The 21532-nt window shown below is 40.8% G+C and overlaps 1 protein-coding gene across 3 annotated transcripts in view; it reads left to right on the plus strand.

Moving 5' to 3' along the window:
• Positions 1-21532, plus strand: part of C4H1orf87 (chromosome 4 C1orf87 homolog) — a 66138-nt gene that overhangs the window by 31715 nt on the left and 12891 nt on the right. For all 3 annotated transcript variants that reach the window (XM_044004253.1, XM_044004252.1, XM_044004254.1), the window contains 3 exons: positions 4382-4479; positions 9716-9786; positions 15481-15560. In XM_044004253.1, the coding sequence (XP_043860188.1) occupies positions 4382-4479; positions 9716-9786; positions 15481-15560 (249 nt within the window). The remainder of the gene's footprint in view (positions 1-4381; positions 4480-9715; positions 9787-15480; positions 15561-21532) is intronic.

Below are 21532 nucleotides of genomic sequence, written 5' to 3' on the forward strand. Positions count from 1 at the left end.
GACTTGAGTTCGAATAGAGTTTCAGATGTTACCTAGCTGTGTAACCCTGCACTTTACCTCTATTTGTCTCAGGTTATTCATTTATAAAATGGGGATAATGACAGCACCTACCTGATAGGGTTGTGAGGATGCAATGACATAATAATTGTAATAATTATATAATTCCTGGCACTATATAAGTTTTAGCCATCATTAGATATTATTATCATCTCACAATTTGGAGAGGGGCCAAAAAGAAAGGATCGTAAAACTATTAGAATTGCTCCTTGAGCAAGAGTCTGTGATCCATGTAACAATGCTTTAATTAATGCTTTAATTCTATGTAAAATGCTTTGCAAACTTAAAGGCTATATAAATACTAGCTACTAAATGTTTGTTGATTGACAAGATATACAGAAGTGAATCCCAAGCCCTGGGTAAAGATTATTTGCTGGTGTCTGTATCTGTGTCTGTGGCTGTGGAGTGAGGAGGGGAGGGAGTCTGTCTGTACACAAGACTTAGGTATCTTTCCAACTGGGGAGATGGATCCCCACAGGTACACCTGGTTTCAGATTAAGGGGAGAGAAGGGGGCTAGGCTGCCCCAGAGAGGGGTACAGATAGAGGGACAATAACAACAAACATATCACTTTTGCCCCTGGCTATGCCTGCACAAGAGTCTGGTAGCAAAAATTGCATCCAGAGCAGGGAAATTGCTAGTGGGCAGTTGCCACAAGTGGATTCCAGGAAGTGGTGAATGACCTGGGGTTGTGAAGTAGCGAATCCAAGAAATCCTGAACTTCCCCACAGGGGTCTCAGCATCTGCATAGGGCCAGGGATAACTAATTTGTTATGTTTGCAAACTGAATACTGCACTTGGGCAAAACTTCTAGTACCCATCTTCAGTGCCCATGAGTAGACTTTCAAATGGCAAACCTCATAAAAGATTCAATCTCACTCCCTCTTCAGATCCATGAAGGGTCCTAGAGATGAGCACCCCCTCACACAAAAAAATAAAAATAGGCAGCAGTCAACTGAGAATTGATGGTAGAGTTCTGTGAAATTTTGATGGGACATCTATTACAGAACAACAACAGCATTAATAGAGTACTTTAAGGTTTGCAAAGCACTTTACATATGTTATCTCATTTTATCCTTACACCACCACCAAGAGGTAGGTGTTATTATTATTCCTATTTCACAGATGAGGAAATTGACGCTAACACAGTTTAGCTGACTTGCTCAGTGCTGCTAGTTGGGCTGGTCAATGTCTGTGTCTGGATTTGAATTCAACTTTCTAATTACAAGTTGGATGCTCTATCCACTGTACTTAACTGCCTGATGCTTTTCATCGGCCAATGCCATCTTCAGATTGGTCTAATTGTTTGCCCTTTTATATATGATTAAATTAAATTTTGTTCAGGGAAGCTAGGTGGTGCAGTGGATAGACCACTGGCCCTGGAATCAGGAGGACCTGAGTTCAAATCCGGTCTCAGACACTTAACACTTGCTAGCTGTGTGACCCTGGGCAAGTCACTTAACCTCAATTGCCTCACCAAAGAAAAAATTGAAAAAATTAAATTTTGTTCAATTTAAATGACTTCTGACCTCTGTGATGAAGAGTAATTTGAAGCTAGCCTAGAAAGACAGGGTTGGAGCCAATCAACTAATAAACATTTATAAAATGTCTATGTGCTGGGAGTTTGGGGTTTATCCTAAACATAATGGGGAGCCCTTGAAAATTCTTGAGCAAGGGAGTGATATAGACAAACCAGTACTTTTGGAATGTCATTTTGGCTTCTGTGTGGGCGACGGAAGTCTCAGCTTTGTGTTCCATCTTTATGGGGTAAGAAGCCAGGCTTTCTTTGAAGCTGGAATTTGTGAGCTCTCTGGAATCTTTTAAGTGCCTTAGAACTCATTTAAATTACAGTTATTACCTGAGGGGAAAAAAATTATAGGAATTTGCTTTTCTAGGCATTACAACAAATCAGTGTTCTGAGACACTGTGCTAAGAGTACCCAGGATGTTCCTTATTCTTGGCTGCAAGGTCAAGAAAAGCTTAAACTGAACAGGACAGAAGCATTCTGTGCAGGCCACACTTATGTCTCCTTAATAGATTCCCAGAGGTTTGGGACATTGAGGAGTTATCAGAAGAAATCAAAGAGTGAGCTAGACCTCATTGACATGTAAATTCTGAAAAGCTAGAGAGAAGCAAGGATATCCCCATCCTCCTCCTCCTCCTCCTCCTCCTCCAGCCCCTCCTCATCAGACACCATCAGGAAATGATATATTTAACTGATTTAAATTTCCAGATCTCTAATGTTTACTCTTTAAGTACCCAAGTGTTATTTTATCTCTTTTTGATTAAAATCTTGCCCATATCCCTCCTACATTAGTAAACAGACTGGGAAGAACTTTAAAAGCCAAACATAGGCATCAATATTTTATTCTCCAGGCCATTAAAAACCCCCTGAAAATAATTTTGCTTTTTTAGGTGACTCAGAGTCCTTATTACTTAAATGCGTGTAAATAATTTCGGATCTTCAATCTCACCGATGCTAATACTCCTTCCACCAGTGAATTAACCCATTGCTTTAAAATTCCAGAATAAAATAATGCATTAAAGAGCTGTAGTGTCCCATGGTGGACAGAGGGCCAGACTTGGAGGCAGGAAGACCTGGCTTCAAGTCAAAGCTCTGGCCCATCCTGGATGTGTAACTGCAGATAAGTCACTCACTCTCCCTAAGCAACTCTTGGAGAATTTAAGTTACAGAGAATTTTCCATACTGGGAATTCCCCACACTAAAGAAATCACAAATCAGGACTACCATTTTTCCCTCTCAAAAAGGAAAAAAAAAAGACTTATGGGAAGATAAAATGTTAATGTTTATGGAGTCTTTTTTCTCACAATCGCTCAGTGAAACAGGTATTGCAAGTCCTCATTTTATTGCAAAGAAACGGAAGCTCCAATAAGTTAAGTGCCTCTGGCCATAAAATTTGTAAATATCAAAGCTATGATGGAGAAACTTCCCAGGACCCTGATTCTAGGTACAGCATTAATCCCACCAAAATATGCTGGCTCTTAAATATTTTACAATTTCATTTTAAGAGAAACACCAACTCCCAAAACACAGAGCATCCCCTCTGTGCCTTGTAAATGGTTTTTCATGAAGATCCAAAAATGAGTCTCTGTTTTAGATGTGTCCTGCCATTGCCTAGACTCCTCCTCTACACTTACCATGATCTCCTTTGTCATAACAAAATGAGCATGGTGTATAACTATGGGAGACAAATCAGACAGAGAAGCTCTGTTTCTACTGTGGGCTGAAGCAGGAAGAGATCAGTTGATTAACACCTTCTTCAGTCAAGAGTCAAGGAAATTCCTGCAATTTCAGATGGATGGATGGATGGATGGATGGATGGATAGATAGATAAACAGACAGACAGACAGACAGATAAAAGGAAAAATTCAGAGTTGACCCTGGGGAAGATCAGAAGGTCACTAATCATATCAAAGGGACTAGAGTGAGGCAACTTTGTTTTGCTCCAAGGCTAGCCTCACATAGGATTCAAGGAAGAGCAAAAATATAAATACAGGGATGGAGTGGTATGAATGTGACTGCTCATTTTGCACTAAAACATGTACTCACTCATGCCCAAAATGGAAGATAGAGGACCCTCTCTCTTCTGCCTGCACACAACTGTCATCCTAATGATTCAGGTCCACTTTTTATCTCCTCTTTTACTTTGGGAGCTTCTTGAGATCAAGGAGTGTTTCACATTTCTCTTTGAAGAACCATAAGTGGTTAGTGAATGAATAAACATATGAATGAATATATGCATGCATGAATGAATGAATGAATGAATGAGTATAATAGGTTGGGTTTATCTTGATAGGTAAATGAGCACCAAATGTTGCAAACTCTTTGAAATTCAGTCAAGTAACTTTACATTGTTCTCTCTCTTCTCTCTCCTCTCCCTCTCCCTCTCCCTCTCCCTCTCTCCCCCTTTCTCCCTCTCTCCCCCCTTTCTCCCTCTCTCCCCCTTTCTCCCTCTCTCCCCCTTTCTCCCTCTCTCCCTCTCCCCCCCCACCTGGACCCCAAGGCTATGGTTTCTTACTCATTCCAATCACTGTGGTGACTCACTGGTAACTCTATAACAGCAAACACCTCAATCAAAGACTTTGAACTCCTGTTATCTATTTCTTCAAGGTCCCCCTACCATCCCCCATGCTAAATGGTGCCCTGATGGCTTGGGGGAGAGAGTTTAGTTGCTTAGGAGGGAGATAGTGACTGCCTTGGGACATCTCACCTTGGCAGGTGAGGGCCAGTGGTAAAGGGGATGGGAAAATAGAAGGGATTGTGTTTGTCATGTCCACATTTAAAATACTTTTTGATTTTTCAGGTCAAGGCTATCTGTGAGCAACATGGACTTGCTCTGTCCCCATCACTGATGAGGGCTTTGTGTAGCCACCAGGATTTGAACGTACAAGATGAGATCAAGTAAGTGGATTTTCAATACATATAGATTTTAGCTGCAGCCCATGTGTTAAATCATTGGACAAACATTTATTAAGTCCCTACTGTGGTCAAGGCACTATGCTTGGGATCCAAAAGCAAAAACACAAAAATGAACCTGCTCTGCTCTTGAGGAGTTTACATTTTGCTGAGGAAAAAACAATGTGACAAATAAGTAAATGCCAAATATATACAAAGAAAATTCACAGTAATATTGAGTGGGGAGGCTACTAACAACTGGGAGGTGGGGTGAAGAATCAAGAAAGACCTCACCCAACAGGAAGCACTTATAGGTAACCTTTATATAGAGCTTTAGGGTTTGCGAAGCACTTAACAAATATTGTCTCATTTGATCCTCACAATACCCTGGGAGGTGGGTTCTGTTATTATTCCAATTTTATAGATGAGGAAACTGGGGCAGACAGAGGGAAGTGACTTGCCCAGGGCTACACAGCTAGTGAGCATCTGAGGTCAAATTTGAATTCAGGTCTTTCTGACTCCAGGTTCCACTCTCTATCCATGATGTAAGTTTTCCCTTTTGTGACCATACCCTGTTGTTCCTTTTCCTGCTCTCTAGGCCAAGTCAAACAAGGCAATCCCTCTTCCAAACCACAGCCCTTCACATCCTTGAAGACAATTCCCTCCTTCCCCATGATTCTTCTCTCTCTTTGCTTCCCACACACACTCTCTTGCAACTCATCCTCTGGTGGCATAAACTTGAGACCCTTCATGATAAAGGTTATCTTCCTCTAGACTGTATCCAGCCTATTATGTCCTTCTTAAAATGTGGACTAGAGAAACAAACACTAAAATTAAAGTGCCATTAGGAGCACACAGTAGGCCAGGTGTAGTATGACTAAGGGAGAAGATAGTAATGCTGCCCTCTCCCTAGTCTTAGACATTTCTTTTTATCCACAGTACTCAGTACAGTGCCTGATATATAGTAGGTGCTTAATAAATGCCAAGTGCAGTATCACATTTTTGATTCTTATTGAGCTTCATGTCCACTAGGATCTCCAGATCCTCTATATGTTGTCCAGCCCTATTGAAATGTGAGCTATCTGAAGGCACTGATTGGCTTTTATATTTGCATTGCCAGTGCTTGACACATTATGAAGTGCTTAATAAATGCTTTTCATTCATTCTTTCCATCTAAAAAAAAAGAAAAGAAAACGAAATCCTGCAATTGAGTCATGCTTCTTCGCTCATCTTATATTTGTGATGTTGATTTTTTTAAACCCAAGTATGGCTTTATATTCATCCCTACTAAATTGCATTTGGGAGATTAAGCCCAAGTGTAGCTTGAATCAGAGGAATCTGGGTTTGTCTTAGAATGTTTAGTGGGGTTCTTTGACTTTCGAGACAGAGAATAGAGTGAGGATGCTGGTAGAAGGTGAAGGAGAAAAGTCAAGAACAACCTCTGAAAACCACGACCTAATGGGGAAGCAGGGGGTGAGATCACCATGCCTTTCCCTATTACTTACCCTCCACTCTCTTTAAAGTTGCCAAGAACAAGATCAGTGTTTTGTATGAGCTGTTTCCACCCTTCCTCTGTTCCTTAGGAAGGCAGAGAAATCCTGAGAGGCAGGCAGGCATTAGCCTCACACCTGAATCTAATATCCCTTTGAAATCGAGGTGATTTGGGCTCATCTCTTTCATCTGCCTCCCCTTCCTTCTTTTGATGTGTCCGCATTAATTTTGCAGGTGGAGGGAGGGAGAGCTAGGTGATGGAATATGCCTCTTCCCCCACCCCTGAAAAATAGAATGGGTTGGTTGTTCAAAATAAGCCATTGATGGAAGAGAGAGTAGAGAGGAGAGCTACTTCTCTAATGGAAGGGTAGAAACTCAGAAAATAATAAAGGAGGTAGGCTTCCACTGTCTTATTTCTGTAGCTATCCTTCTCCCTGCTTTTTTTTTTTAATCCAAAGATCTGGGGAGGGCATAGAATTCTAGATTTCTCTGTCCTTACCCTCTGGGATAGCCAAGGACATCATGGCATTGACCTTCAGGAAGGAATTACTCCCCTATGAGATAAATCTCTTCCACCCATAACCAGCCACTGGCTAAAGCCTCATCCATTGATATAAACGCATTTTGTCAAGGGCTTTATATTCAGACTTATGTCTTTAAGAGATTAAAAATACAATATCGACACACATGTCAGGAGCGAGATGCATGAATCCCTATTTTAGGGCATATTTTCCATTAATCCTCTGTCCAATCAGGTGCCTTTTTGGAAAGCGGCTGCTGGGTAATTAGCAGGATTCCAGCTTGGAGCCACTTCCTGATTAAATATCCTTAAAATCAATAAGACATCAGGAAGGATTAGGGTGATGCTGGATTAGCCCCCATCTCACCACAGAGAAGCAGCTCTGCCCACCCCCTCTGAAACTGTCACCCTGGGGGAACGGGTAAAGGAAGCGGTGTTCTCTGCTCCATTACAGTGGGATTTTTAACAATGAGTTCTTTTGTTCTTCCCTTACTCACAAATGAGAAGAGAATTGAGTGAGTGGCTGCCACAGTGGGGGATTTCACAAGAGGCAGAGTGGATTGGACTCATCAGATCACCCCCTTGGAATTGCCCTTCTGTAAAATGAGTTCAGGTCAGACGGATTTGAGTCAAAATTAGATTTCTATTTGCCTCGTGAATTTCCACTAAAGTCATCCTGTGATGACTCAATATCAAAATGTGACCCTGAGTTGTTCTTTAAAATAATAGATAAATAATATAAAGGACAAAATAAAAGATAGTCAATAATAAACATTTGTCTTGCTTTTGTTGTTATATCACCTTAATTTCTAAATATACCTTTGCCCCCTTTAACAAAAATAAAAACAAGAGGGAAAAAACCCCATAGTAGTTTGGCCAAACTAATCAATATATAAACTGAGTTATAATATTTGCAATGTTACATAATAGTTACCATCCCTGCAAGAAAAGTAAGGATATATACTTTCTCTTCTCTTTGATTAGGCTAGGTCATTATAATTATGCTTGGGGTGGGTTTTTTTGGTAGTATTTATTTTTCTTTCCACTTATATTGGTTCAATCATTAGATATACTTTTAGTCTTCCTGGATTTGCTTTTTTTGTTTGTTTGTTTGCTTTTTATCAGGTAACATAATTCTTCCAATTCTTCCTTATATTCATCACATTAGGTGCTATTAATATTAATAATTTATTGATGATGATTAATAGCACTTATTTCCTATACTTATTGGGAGGATACAACAAGATAACATTTTAAAGCACCTTGCAAACTTTTAAGTGCTATGTAAATGCTACATATTTTTCTTGTTCATTTTTCTTATAGCACAATAATATTTCACTCTATTAATGGACCACAATGTTTTATTGCTGTTGAGTTGTTTCAGTCATATCTGATTCTCCATAACCCCATTTGGAGTTTTCTTAGCATAGATACTGGAATGGTTTGCAATTTCCTCCTCAAGCTCATTGTACAGATGAGGAAACTGAGGTAAACAGGGTTAAGTGATTTGTCCAGGGTCACATAGCTAAGTATCTAAGGGCATATTTGAATTCAAGAAGATGAACCTTTCTGACCCCAGGTCCTGTGATTTATCTATTTCTCAAACAACAGTCATCTCCCTTATTTCCATTTCTTTACCACCAAAAAAGTAAATGCTACTATGAATATTTTGGTGCATTTCTGAACTTTGTCTTTCCCCTACTTGGGAGTATATACCTAACACTGGCATCTGTGGGCAAAAGGGTATAGACATCTGAATTACATTCTTTGCCTAATTCCAAATTACTTTCCAGAATGCTTGGACAAGTTCATAAAACCACCAATAGACTATCAGTGTGCCTGTTTTTCCCTAGCACCTCCAACATTGACTGTTTCTATATCTGCCCCCCTTTTATTTTTGCCAATTTCTTCGTTGAGAGGACCCTCTGTTGTTAAAAAACAATGCTTACCAAGAAATTTTCTCCCATGTCTTTCCAAGCAGAAAATACTTTTAATTCAGATCTATGCAATGCTGAGTGGCTGTTGTCAGAAGATCATTCTAGCTAAATTCAGGGAGTCTAATCTCCAGGAAGATGACTATTATATGATAAATGAGGTACAGGGGAACAAGAGCTGAACTTAGAATCACAAACCCTGAGTTTGAAATTCAACTCTGATATTTAATGTGACTTCACTTCTCTGGGACTCAGTTTACCTTATTTTCAAAATGAGGGTGTTGAACTAAATGGCCTTCTAGTGATATATCCATGACCTATTAGTATTTTTAGCCACAGAAAATTAAGAAAATATCTACTAAGGTGAAGAACAGGGTAGGGACCCATGTCCCAAAGAAGTGGTGTAGGGGACACCCACACCAATGGAATCCCAGTGATTGGGAGGGAGGAAATTTTTTATAGTAAATAGGAAGTTAGGGAAGAAGAGGAATGAAGAAACAATTGTAATTTCTTTGGAGTAAATAAAGGCTACAGATAAATGCTATAACCCAAAAGTCAGAATATATGGAGATGAGACAAGAGAGGTAGAGGGGAAGAGTTTGGAGAATAAACCTGATGTACTGACATCTTTAACATTTCAGAGCAATGAGTGCAGTTGCCTGGCAGCCACAAGTAGAATATTACAGGCACATCTGGCCTCTTATTCAGAATATGATAGGTAGAAAATGCCTGCTAATCGAATGCCAAGAGCAAGTGGGATGATTTTTTGAAGACAGAGGAAACATTAGGTGCTTAGATTAGCAAGTCTTTAATGGAAACCGAAAATGAGTTGGCTTTCTCCTGGAAAAAGATGGGGATAGGTTAGGGGGGAGGCTAAAGGACAAAACCTGGAATGGGTAATTAAAAGGCTTGTTGGGTAACATTAAGACATGGGAGCAATGATCACAAAGAACTAACATGACTTTAGGGAGAATAAATCTTATCAGATTTACCCATTTCCATTTTTGATGGAGTTGCTGGATGATAGATAAGGAGATTTGTAGTTAAGAAGAATTGTTCATAACAAAGAATCATAGAGTTTAAAAGGACCTTAGGATGTCCCAGAAATACCACATAATAGTGCTTTATAATTGTTTGAATGAAAGAATGAACGATTTTTTTCCTCTAACAAATTCTTTGATTTGGATTTTTCCCCATTTTTAAATTCTTCCCTCTGATGATTTTATTGGTTATGATTTCAGAACAAAAAGAACCTCCCTTTAAGCTTTAAAATCACTCCATTTCTCTTCTCACACAGATGGCAAAAATTGATGGAGTTCTTGATCAAAGCATCCTCAGACAAGGCTTCTCCTTTTCCTGAATGTACAGGTCAGTGTCCTGGTTTTGTTGCCCAAATTGTACTTAAAAGACACAATAAGCAAGCCCCTCCACAGCTCCCAGTTTAATCATGCCTTAAAGGGCAAATAAAGTGATCAGAAAGTCTATAACCCGAATCTGTTTCTGACCAGAAAAGAGGGGTTGGCTACTAAAGTAGAAATAATAGGAAATGTGGGAAATTTGGAGAATGAAGGAACTGAGTTCTATTCCTATTTCTTCCATTATTACTAGTGTGACCTTGGGCAAGTCTTTTCCCACATCCTGAGACTAAATTCCCTCATGTGTAAATGAGGGTGCTTGACTAATGACCTCTAAGATGGCTTCCAGATTGAATCCATGGCCCTGGAATCCTGATGTTTATGATAGAGGACAGAAAAGCTGAGCACACACAGAGAAGTAATTCTCTTTAAGAGAAAAAAGGAGAAATTGTCTAAAGTGATGAATATGCACACTCAGGGCCCTTACCAACCAACTTAGGGTTTTTAAAAGACCCTTGCTGGGGGCAGCTAGGTGGCGCAGTAGATAGAGCACCGGCCCTGGAGTCAGGAGGACCTGAGTTCAAATCTGGCCTCAGACACTTACTAGCTGTATGACTTTGGGCAAATCACTTAACCCACATTGCCCAACCAAAAAACAAACAAACAAACAACAATAAGAACAACAACAAAAACCCCAAAACAAACAAACAAACAAAAAACAAAAGACCCTTGCAGAAGGTAGAAACAAGGACAGGAATTAAGGATAAATGCATAAGTGGAACATGGTTCTGGAGGAATAACGTCAGAAGGTCTGAAAAAGAGAATGAGCTAAGCAAGAAATGCTAGCAGCCACAGAGTGAATTACATTAGCTATTTGGGAGAAAAGAGGAAGATCCAAAAAGAAAGACCCTCCCTGGTCTTCCCCACCACCACTTTCTGCTAGTGCCTTCCCTCTGAGATTTCCTTCCATTGTCTCTGTCTACATCTTGTATGCACATTGTTACTTGCATGTTGCCCCCACTTAGAATATGAACTCTTTGAGGGTAGAAATAGTATTAACCTTTTTATATTACATTTAGCAGAGTACAAGGCATGTTATAAGTACTAAATAAATGCTTGTTGACTGACTGATGCTGAGAGCTAATTTCGGAGGCTCTCAATAATTCTAGGCATTATACTTTGGGGAGCAAGTCAGGCGATGTGAGACAATTTGGCTCTGCCCAGAAATGCTCAGGAGCTCATTTCCCAGAAAGCCTCCTCTCTGATGATTGCAGTCACACTGCCGCAGCGATCACTTTATCACAGCATACAAGGAAGTCAGCTGAACCAGGCTGCTTCTCACAGTCAATTGAAAGGGTGCCAGCCAATAGCCCCAAGTGCAGGAGACAAAGAAAGAACCCTTCATGGGAGCTGGGGTCTGCATCTTCAGAACCCCCACTTCCTGCTTGTTTCTCCAGCAATTATAATCATAGCTGTGGATTTTGTAAATTAGGGTGCTGCCAAAACAAAACAAAACAACAACCGGAAAAAAAAAAAAACCCATGATGTTCAACACAGGCCACAAAGAGGGGCAAAATCCTAGTCAATGAAGGTTAGAAAGGGCTTTTAAAAGCATTTAGCCCAGGGAGCTAAATGACCCCTGTTTGGGTCCTGGACCCTTTTAGCAGTCCAGTGATCTCATGGACCCCTTTTCTGAATAATGTTTTAAAATGCAGAGAATAAAGTACAAAGGACTACAAAGGAAAATGATTGTGTTGCAATACAGCTCTCAAAAGAGAGTGATAAAATCAAGGTCACAGATGCCCCCCATGTTAAGAGCCCCTGAGCTAGCTCACCCTCACATTTACAGAGGGAACAACTGACATCTAGTAGAAGGAACAATGAATTCAGTCAGCCAACCTTGAGTTGGAATCCTATCTCTGCTACTTCCATAACAACAACAATATCAATAACAATAATTATAATAATGTATAAGTATAATATCATTATAATAAATATAATATTATTGTCCCCCCTTTATAGTGGAGGAGCCTGAGGTTCAGAGTAGTGGAATGCCTTGCAAAAAATAAGTATCTAAGGCAAGACTTGAACCCAAGCCTCACTCACTCAAAGCCCATCAGTATTTCCTCTGTACCATATCTGTTATGGTTCCCTGAGTTGTTAGTGATACCAAGATTCATTCAAGGTAACATTTTATTGTTGTTGTTGATGATGGTGGTGGTGGTGGTGGTGATGACCACCATTCATACAAAACTTTAACGTTTGTAACTTGCTTTACATATATTTTCTCATACAATTTTAATATCTGAGGATGAATTTGAACTCAGTGCTTCAGGACTCCAGGTCCAGTGCTCTTGTACTGTGGTATCCCCTGGCTGGTGGTGATTCATCTCTCATTTCATCAAACCTTGTGTGTGTGCAATTAATTCTCCCTTTTAAGGTGATAAATTCTTCATGAGCTCACATGCTCTTCAAGACTGTTTCTGACACCTGGGTTGGGTTGGCCATCCCCCTGGAAACCTTAGGCATTGGCCCAGTCACCTTTGGGATGACCGATATGTTTAGGATGGGGTAAAAGAAATAAAATTAAAAAGGGAAAAATTTGGCTTCCCACATATAAGTCTTTCCAGGAATTAGGGCAATCAGGATGGCAAGAGGATGGAGCACTGTATCATAGGAAAATAAACTGAAGGAAGTGGGGATAAATAACCCGAAGAAGAGAAAAGTTGGCATGGGGGTGGAGGTGAGAATGAGGGATACCTCCAAATGGGATATTGTATGTAAAACTCATTTGTGAACATTAAAGTGCTATTTAAATTCTAGCTACTGTTATGATTCACTCAACCAACAGGTTTTGTTAAATACCCACTCTATGCAGGGCACTGTGCTTAATGGTGAAGATACAAAATCAAAAAATGAAACAAGAAGTCTAATTATAATGAGGGAGACAAGGCCATCAAAAATAATACAGCATCAATATAAAGTCAATAAAACACACATATACATAGAAACATACATATGTGTATATATAACTTATAATACTTTTTCCATGTATATGTATATATCTATGCATGTACATGCATGCATACATGCAATAGTTGGTTTGGGAGGGAGGGCACTAGCAATCTGAAGGAGGCATCAGGGAAGTCTTCATGCAGAAGATTGTTGATTGTTGTTGTTATCTCATCAGTAATTCAATGGACTTGAGATAGAAACACTGTCCTATGACTCTTCTCTCCACAGGCAGCTAGAGCACTGGACCTGGAGTCAGGAAGATCTGGGTTCAAATCCTACCTCAGACATTTACTAGTTGTGTGACCCTCTGTGTTAACCTCCCTCTGCCTCAATTTCCTTAACTATAAAATGAAAATAATAATAGCACTTACCTCTCAGGATTGGCATGAGCATCCAATGAGGTAATAATTACAAAGGCAGTTAGTACTGTTCCTGGGAAATGATAGACACTCCATAATTGCAAATATTTTGCAAGCCTTAATGAGTTAATATAAATACTAGTTTATTTTTTACACATAGGTAATAGTCCTCTTGATTTTATTTCTTTAGGGTAATTGCCTTGTAGCAGTATCATGGGTCAAGGGGAGTGCCCAGTTTTGTAACTTTGGGGGCATAGTTCCAAATTGTTTTCCAGAATGGCTGGGCTAATGCCCAGTTCCAATAACAGTACATTATATATCTGTGTTCCTGTAGCCACTCCAACATTTTTCATCTTTTTTTGTCATATTTACCAGTTGTATGAGTGTGAAATGGAATCTTAGAATTGTTTTAAATTTGTATTCCTTTAATTATTAGTTATTTCAAGCATTTTCCATATGGTTATTGATAGCTTGAATTTCTTCCTTTGTAACTTCCTGTTCATATTCTTTGAACTCAGATCATTTTTCTCTTGCGGAATGACTCCTTTTCTCATACATTTGCATCAGTTCCTTATGTGTCTTGGATAGGAGACCTTTACAAAAAAAAAAAATTTGCTGCAAGGCATTTTCCCCCATAACCGGATCTTCCGTGCTTTCTAAAAAGTGTGGTACCTTTTCTGCATGTATTTACATATTATACCTGTAATGATTGGAATGACGCCACCTGCTGGAGACTTACTGTAGAAGAGTTCTGCCCATGAAGCGAAGGTCTTTGAGGGCAAGACCAGGAGTCTTTTCTTTGGCATCAGGAAGTGACGCGGACTAGTGGGAGGAGGAAGGAAGAGACTGGCGCTCGGTCTCGCTCTCTTTCCTGAGGATGCTGGTGGAGAGTGGAGCTAGAAATGTGCTCTCCCTTTAATAGATAGAAATCTAGGCCTTTCTCTCTCTCTTTACCAAATTCTTATTCTCCTTAATAAATGCTTAAAAGTCTAACTCTTGCTAAAGCTTATAATTTATTGGCGACCACTCATTAGATATTTTAGACAGACTAGCTAGAATTTTAGCCCTTAACATACCTGACTTGAGAGTTCTTAATGATGGGCTCATGCTTGATGGCCTCAGCCATCCAAAAAAGGGGTAAAAAAGAATAGATGTAAAGCATTGGCATAATGGCTTATTGGGACCAGCTGTTTGGGGTTACACCTTTTCTCCTGACCACACAAACAGTAACAAGAGATGGTATGAGCGTTTTGAACCAAGGTGCAATCAAAACAGCTTTAGAAAATGATCCATGGCAGGACAAGATGGATGGGGGAGGGAAAGTTTGATATTCATGCAGTTGACAGAGTACGAGTTGGCCATGACCAAGGTCTGACATCCAGGCATGTTTGGGATTCCAAGTCTGGACTCGAACCTCTCACCATCTGGTTGGAGAAAAACCAGCTGTCTGCTGAACTATAAACATCCTTCATTCACGATGATTATTCATTTATCTTTCATTGAAAATGTAGCCTGCAATCTGTCTTGCTGGCATAAATTACGGGACAACCTTCCTGACAGACATAACAAATCGAAGACCATTAGGATAGCGTGAATAAGATTATGCCTGCTGAGCAAGGGTGCAAAGGGAGGGAGTGGGCGGGATGCCTGGAGTGTTGACCTGGGACAGGTAACAGGTGGAGGGCAGAATAGTACCTTAAACACCAGTCTTCTTGGGAAGGAATTATATTCTAAAATTATATCCAGTAGTCAACTACTGATTGTAAGCTGCTTGAGGGCAGGAACAATTTTTTGCCTTTCTTTGCATCTCCAGCACATAGTAGGCATTTCCTGATTTTGTTTTGATTGATGGATAGGGACAATGTCTAGGGCACTGAATCCCACCTCCATCATTACCTAACTTTCGGCAAAATTACTTTACCTCTCCAGACCTTAGTTTCCTCATTTGTACAGTGAAGGGTGAAGGAGGGGAGGGGAGAAAGGGAAATGATATAATCTTTAATATTCTTTCCAGATCTCAATCTATGAATTTTATGTATTTTCTAGAGAAACTTCTAAAACCAAATCAATACTCAGCTCTGACATCTGGGTTTTATCTAGTAGGTTACCATTTTTTGTCTATGTGTCAGAGTCCTCCTCTGTAAAATGAAGGGGTTGAGTGGGATGACCTCTGAGCTCCTTTCCTGCTCTGGACAGGAACACAATAAGACAGTGGCAGATCCCTAGAAGGTCCCTATACCAGTGAAATCACAAATCCAGGAAACATGTTTACATCTTCAATTGCTCCTGTAATATGAATTATTGTGTTTTTTTTTTTTAATTTTTATTATTAGGAAGAAAGAAAGAGGAAGTTCCATCTACCGTTGAAGATGCTAAAGGTTCAGAGGAAGCTCAAAGCCCAACTGAGAATCTCGTAAGTTTCTATGGAGGTCAGGACCAGGGCCAGCAGTTTGTGGGTCAGTCATGTAAACATGTTTTCCGGACTTGCCCAAGGTCACACAGTAATCAGAAATTAAATAGAATCCAAATCTTTCAACTCTTGATCCTATGCTTTCTCTCTTCCAATATTTAATAGGACTAGTACTTAAAACTTAGAAGAGAATCTACATTTTATGAATGAGGATACTCAAGCCTAAATAGCTTAACTCAGGAATCCAAGGCTGAAATAAGAAAGTCAGGTTGTGCACCTGGAGCTTCATACTAGAAAATGGGAGTTCTTTCTATGAAATCATGGTGCCTGGTGCATTTTAGGACCACTCAAAGCTCTCCTCTCCTGCCACCAAAATCCTCTTGCCCCAGGAGTTTCCAAGGCCAAGATTAGAGACAAGGGGCAGAGCTTCTGGCTCTAAATTCCTTTGGGTGTAACATATAGGTAAAGGTTTGTTGTCACTCCCTTGCTTCATTGCCCAGAGGAATCTCAGACCATTCTAACCCCCCCTCATCATCCCCCTTCCACAATCCCTCTCCCCCCAAGGGACCGGGACCTATTCTCCAGCTTTGGAGTTTGTCTGCCTGCTATGGAAGTGCATGAATAATACACATACTCCTGTCAAAATAAAGAGTGGTTATGAGGTCTCTTTTAACACTGGAAGTCCATCTTCCTAAGGAGCAAGGAGACCTTTTTCACCCACACGTCACCCTTTAGAATGTAATGGCCCCTTTGATGAAGGACCAAAGTTTGGGGCCAGCGTTTAAAAGCCCCTCTAATATCTGCAGCTATTTTGTCCTGGGGGGAAGAAAGCAAGCAGAGGTAAAGAACAGACTTAGTGTGGCTGGTATGTTTAATATCCCCAGAGCAGAAGAACATGATTCATCTTAAAGTGATGGGAGGTCTCTTCATACACTTCACATGTTAAAATATTTTAGAAAATAATACCCATTTTGCCCTGGCTCGCTCGCTCTCTCTCTCTCTCTCTCTCTCTCTCTCTCTCTCTCTCTCTGTCTCTCCCTCCCCCCTCTCTCTGTCTCTCTGTGTCTATGTCTGTGTCTCTGTGTCTCTTTCTCTGTCTCTCCCTCCCCCCTCTCTCTCTGTCTCTGTCTCTGTGTCTCTGTCTCTCCCTCCCCCCCTCTGTCTCTGTCTCTCTCTGTCTCTGTCTCTCTCTGTCTCTCTCTCGATCTCACTCTCTCTTCAAGAAACAACAGCAAATGCTTTTGGAAGGGAGTCGTTACGTCTCTATGGGAAAATGCTTGCCTCTTTTCTTTCCTGTCTCTTTAACAACAGAGGATTGTGGGCAGGCCTTCATCACCCTTCTTTAGAGAGAGAGAAGGTGAGGCAGGGGGTGGGGGCAGGAGGCTTACCCTCTATTTCACTAGAAAATGTTAGCTGAGCTTGCAAATTCTTGGCTTTTTATCATTGGTGGATTAAATCAGAGCCAGAAGGGACCTCAGAAGCTTAATGAGCCTCCCTTTGACAGAAGCCCCTTCATTTTAGAGATCAACCATCAACCAGCATGGATTGCAGTGCCAGGCCCTGAAAGATGAAAAGAAGTGAAACAAGTTTTACTTGAAAGGAAACTGAGGCCCAGAGATGTTAAGTGAGCCATTGCCAAGGTCACATGGGTCCTCTGGCTAAGATATAGACCTCCGAGAGACCGTGGAGATCAGTTAATTACACAACTTGAGAGTGGGAAGAGCCTTCTGACCCCATCTAGTCCAACCCAGATTTAAACATGAATCCCCTTGAAAATATTCCTGTTGAGAAATCCCAGTTTCCACTTCAAGACATTTGCTGAATTCCTCACCCCCCCCTTATTGTTTTTCTTTTTTTACAGATGAGGAAACTGAGAACCAGACCCACCAAATTATTGTATAACCTATTGCATCTAGATACATTTGTTAAAAGTTTGCTCTGACAATCATTCTTTTTTTTTTTTTTTTTTTTTTTTAGTGAGGCAATTGGGGTTAAGTGACTTGCCCAGGGTCACACAGCTAGTAAGTGTTAAGTGTCTGAGGCCAGATTTGAACTCAGGTACTCCTGACTCCAGGGCCGGTGCTCTATCCACTGCGCCATCTAGCTGCCCCTCTGACAATCATTCTTAAACTAACCCTACCCCCTCATATTGGAGACGATCAGACTGAGACTCTGACCTACTACTCCCCAAGGCCATCTATGTTACTTATGAATAGCTTCAGCCTTTAAAGGTTGGAGGGGGTATTGTTTGTCTTCCCTGAAATCAAGTCTAGTTTTGATTCATTGCAATTTCTACCCATTGTCCCTCATTCTTCCCTTTTTGTCTTGGACTACCTGTATGACTTTAACCAAGTAAAGTAACCTCCCTGGCCTCAGTTTCCCCAACTATAAAATGAGAGTGTTGAGCCAGATAGTTCATGTCCTCAAAGGACTTACAATCTAATGGGGAAGACACCATAATCCTAAGCAACTCTCAACCTCTCAAAGTCTCAGTTTTCTCATCTACAAAATGGGCATTATAAACTTTCCTATGTCATGGGGTTATTGTAAAGATAAGATGAGATGAGCATAAAGTCTTTACAAACCTTAAAAATCTATATAAAGGGGGGGGGCAGCTAGGTGGTGCAGTGGATAAAGCACTGGCCCTGGATTCAGGAGGACCTGAATTCAAATCTGGCCTCAGACACTTGACACCTACTAGCTGTGTGACCCTGGGCAAGTCACTTAACCCTCATTGCCCCAACCCTCCAAAAATCTATATGAAATCAGCTTGGCAACTAGCATTTGTTAAACACATAATGTGTGCCAAGCACTGGGCTAAGGGGATGCCAAGAAAGGCATAAGACAGTTCCTTCTCTCAAGTCTAAAGGGGGAGACAATGTGCAAACAACTATAGATATAAACAGGAGAAATTAGAGAAAATTAATAGAAAGTAGGTACCAGAATTAAGAAGGGGGTAGTGAAATTATTTATTATTATAAATCTATTCCTCTGTAAAGCTACCTTCCATATACTCTGAATTTATCTTCTGTGTATCAAGTTATATACATTTTGTCTCCCCCATTAGAAGAGAAATTCCTCGAGGGCAGGGATTATTTTCACCAAGTCTTGAGGTAAAGAAAAAAAAAAACTTTCCTTCTGTCAGAGCTGTCCCAGAAGGCAATGGGGCTTCCTGGAGAGCTCCAAGGGTCCCCACAGAACCTCAGCATCCAGATAGTCCGAACTTCACCAGATATGGATCACCACCATAACATACCCAACAAATGGTCCATCCAACCAACCTCTCGCTCCAATGCCTCCTCCTTAGAGGTTTTTAATCAGGAGCTCAGAAGCCATTTCTGAGGGGTAATGAAAACTCCTTTGCAGATAGTGGTTGTACCAAATGACCTCTGCATCAGCTCAAATCCCACCTTCTGCCAGAGGTCTTTCCTCATTACCCCCACTGGGATTATACTAGTGCTTTTCCTCTGAGGTTACCTTCCATATAAATATAGATGCATAATAATACATACATTGTATATATATATATATGTATATATACATAAACAACAGATATCGATATATGTGCATCTTGTATATATGGGTGTGTATGTGTTTATGTATATGCCTGTATGTATGTATGTTTGTATCTCAATAGATAGATGCATATGTAAGGAACTAGCTATTTGCCTATTGTCTTTCCTGTTGGAATATGAGCTCTGGGAAGATGGGGGCTGTTTTTCCCTTTCCTTACATCCTTAGGTGTTAGCCTAGAGCCTGGGACAGATTGTAGGGACTTATAGGCAGCTAGATGGCACAGTGGATAGAGTGCCAGGCTTGGAGTTGGGAAGGCTTATCTTCCTGAGTTGAAATCCTGACTCAGACATTTCCTGGCTTATGTGAACCTGGGCCAATCGCTTACAACTCTGCCTCAGTTTCCTTATCTGTAAAATGAGCTGGAGAAGGAAATGACAAACCACTCCGGTATCTTTTCCACGAAAATCCAAAAGGGGTCATGAAGTGTGGGGTAGTACTGAACAACAACTTATGAAATGCTTGTTGACAGGCTGATTGATTGACTTCCCAGAGGTACAGGAAATGTCAGCCTTTGCCAGTTTTAGATCACAAGATTTCCAGCCAGGAGGGGCCTAAGGAGTATTCTTTAGTTCAATAAGTCTAAGCCACAAGGTTTCCATTTCAGAGGTGAGGAATTGTAAGCTCCTTGAGGGTAAAGACTATCTGTCCTTTTTTCTTATATCCTCAGTTCCTGGCTCTTAGTAGGCCCTTAAATGGGTGTTGCCTGTCTGACCAAGGGAGCCCTAGACAGTCGTTAGCTGAGGAGCAGCCCACTGTGATGGACATGTGGGGCCCAGCAGTGCCCAGGGGCTTCCCAAAACTGTCAGCTGGAGCCTGTCAGCCCCAGCAAAGAACGCATCATAGCAACATAAGCATTCACAACTGACAGTTCACACCAGCCTCCATTTTTGCCACTGGCAACATTAATTTTTAACTTTTTTCCCACTTAGCCTTTTGTGAAAAATTGGTTTGCAGTTGAGTATCACACATCCTCGTTAACAAGGAACTCATCACATTATAAAGTTGGGAAGTTTTTTCCCTTTTTTTCTGGCCAAAATCTGCCTCTCATCTCCCAGTGCTCCTGCCCCTGGGGCCAGAGAGAACAAGTCCAAGTCTTCTTCGATGGATCAACTTTTCAGATATTTGAAGACAATTCTCATCTTCCCCCCAAGTATTCTCTGCTCCAGGCTGGCCCTTCCAAGTTCCTTCAGTTCATCTCGTAGGCCATGGCTTCATAGGGTCATGGGACTTGAAACTGGAAGGGATCTCGGATATCATCTATCCCAGCCCCCTCATTTTACAGAGGAGGAGACCAAGACCAAGAGAAAAGGATTTCTCAGGGTCACGCAGGTCGTATGGAGCAGAGGAGAGATTTGAATTCAGAGCCACTGATCCCAAATCCAACTTTCTCCACTACACATTTATGTCTCTCCTTAGAGCAGGAATTCTTGGCTTTTCTCTGTATATTAAATGCCTCTGGTGAAACCTAGGCATCCTTCTTTTTCAGAATAATGGTTTTTTAAATACATTAAATAAAATACAAAGAGTTATATTGAAATAATTATCATTTTTAAATAAAGCAGGCCCAAGGGTTAAGTAAGTCTGGTTGAGTGGACCAGTCATTGAAACTGAGTGGGCCAGTTGTTGATACTGAGTGGGCTCTGATGGAAGACTCATTTCCTATACTCAACAGCTCATTTCAAGGGCTAGATTCTCTTTAGAAGTATCTGTCGGGGCAGCTAGGTGGCATAGTAGATAGACCACCGGCCCTGGAGTCAGGAATACCTGAGTTCAAATCTGGCCTCAGACACTTAACACTTACTAGCTGTGTGACCCTGGGCAAGTCACTTAACCCCAATTGCCTCACTAAAAAAAAAATAAATAAATATCTTTCTAATTTAGGGATATGTCAGCCAGTCAATGACTGTGTGACAAACCCTCAGGATACCAAGAAAGGCAAAAATACTAACTCATGCTTCCAAGGAATTCACATTCTAAAGTCCAAACAGAGGAGAGATGCAGATGGGGCAAGAATGGGACTCCCGGGGGCAACAAGTATGGTATAGGGCATTGTGAAAAGATTCCATGCTCCTGAGAGGCTTGGGGAGGGCTATTGGAGAAAGGACAAAGGACCTAAATTTTAACCTTGGCTCTGATTCTACTTGTATAAGTCAATTAAAAAAAATTAAGCACCTACTATGGGCCAAGAACTGTGCTAAGTGCCAAGGATACAAAAAGAGACAGAAGTCATTTCCTGCCTTCAAAAAGCTCACAGTCTAGCAGGGGAGAAAACAAGCATATACATATTTCCAAACAAGCTATATACAGGATAAGGAGGAAATAATTGAGAGGAGAAGCACTATAATTAAGTGGGGTTGGGGAAAGTTTTCTTTAGAAGGTGGGATTTTAGGTAGACTTCC

The sequence above is a fragment of the Dromiciops gliroides genome, chromosome 4 (genome assembly GCF_019393635.1).
Source record: "Dromiciops gliroides isolate mDroGli1 chromosome 4, mDroGli1.pri, whole genome shotgun sequence".
Classification (NCBI taxonomy): Eukaryota; Metazoa; Chordata; class Mammalia; order Microbiotheria; family Microbiotheriidae; genus Dromiciops; species Dromiciops gliroides.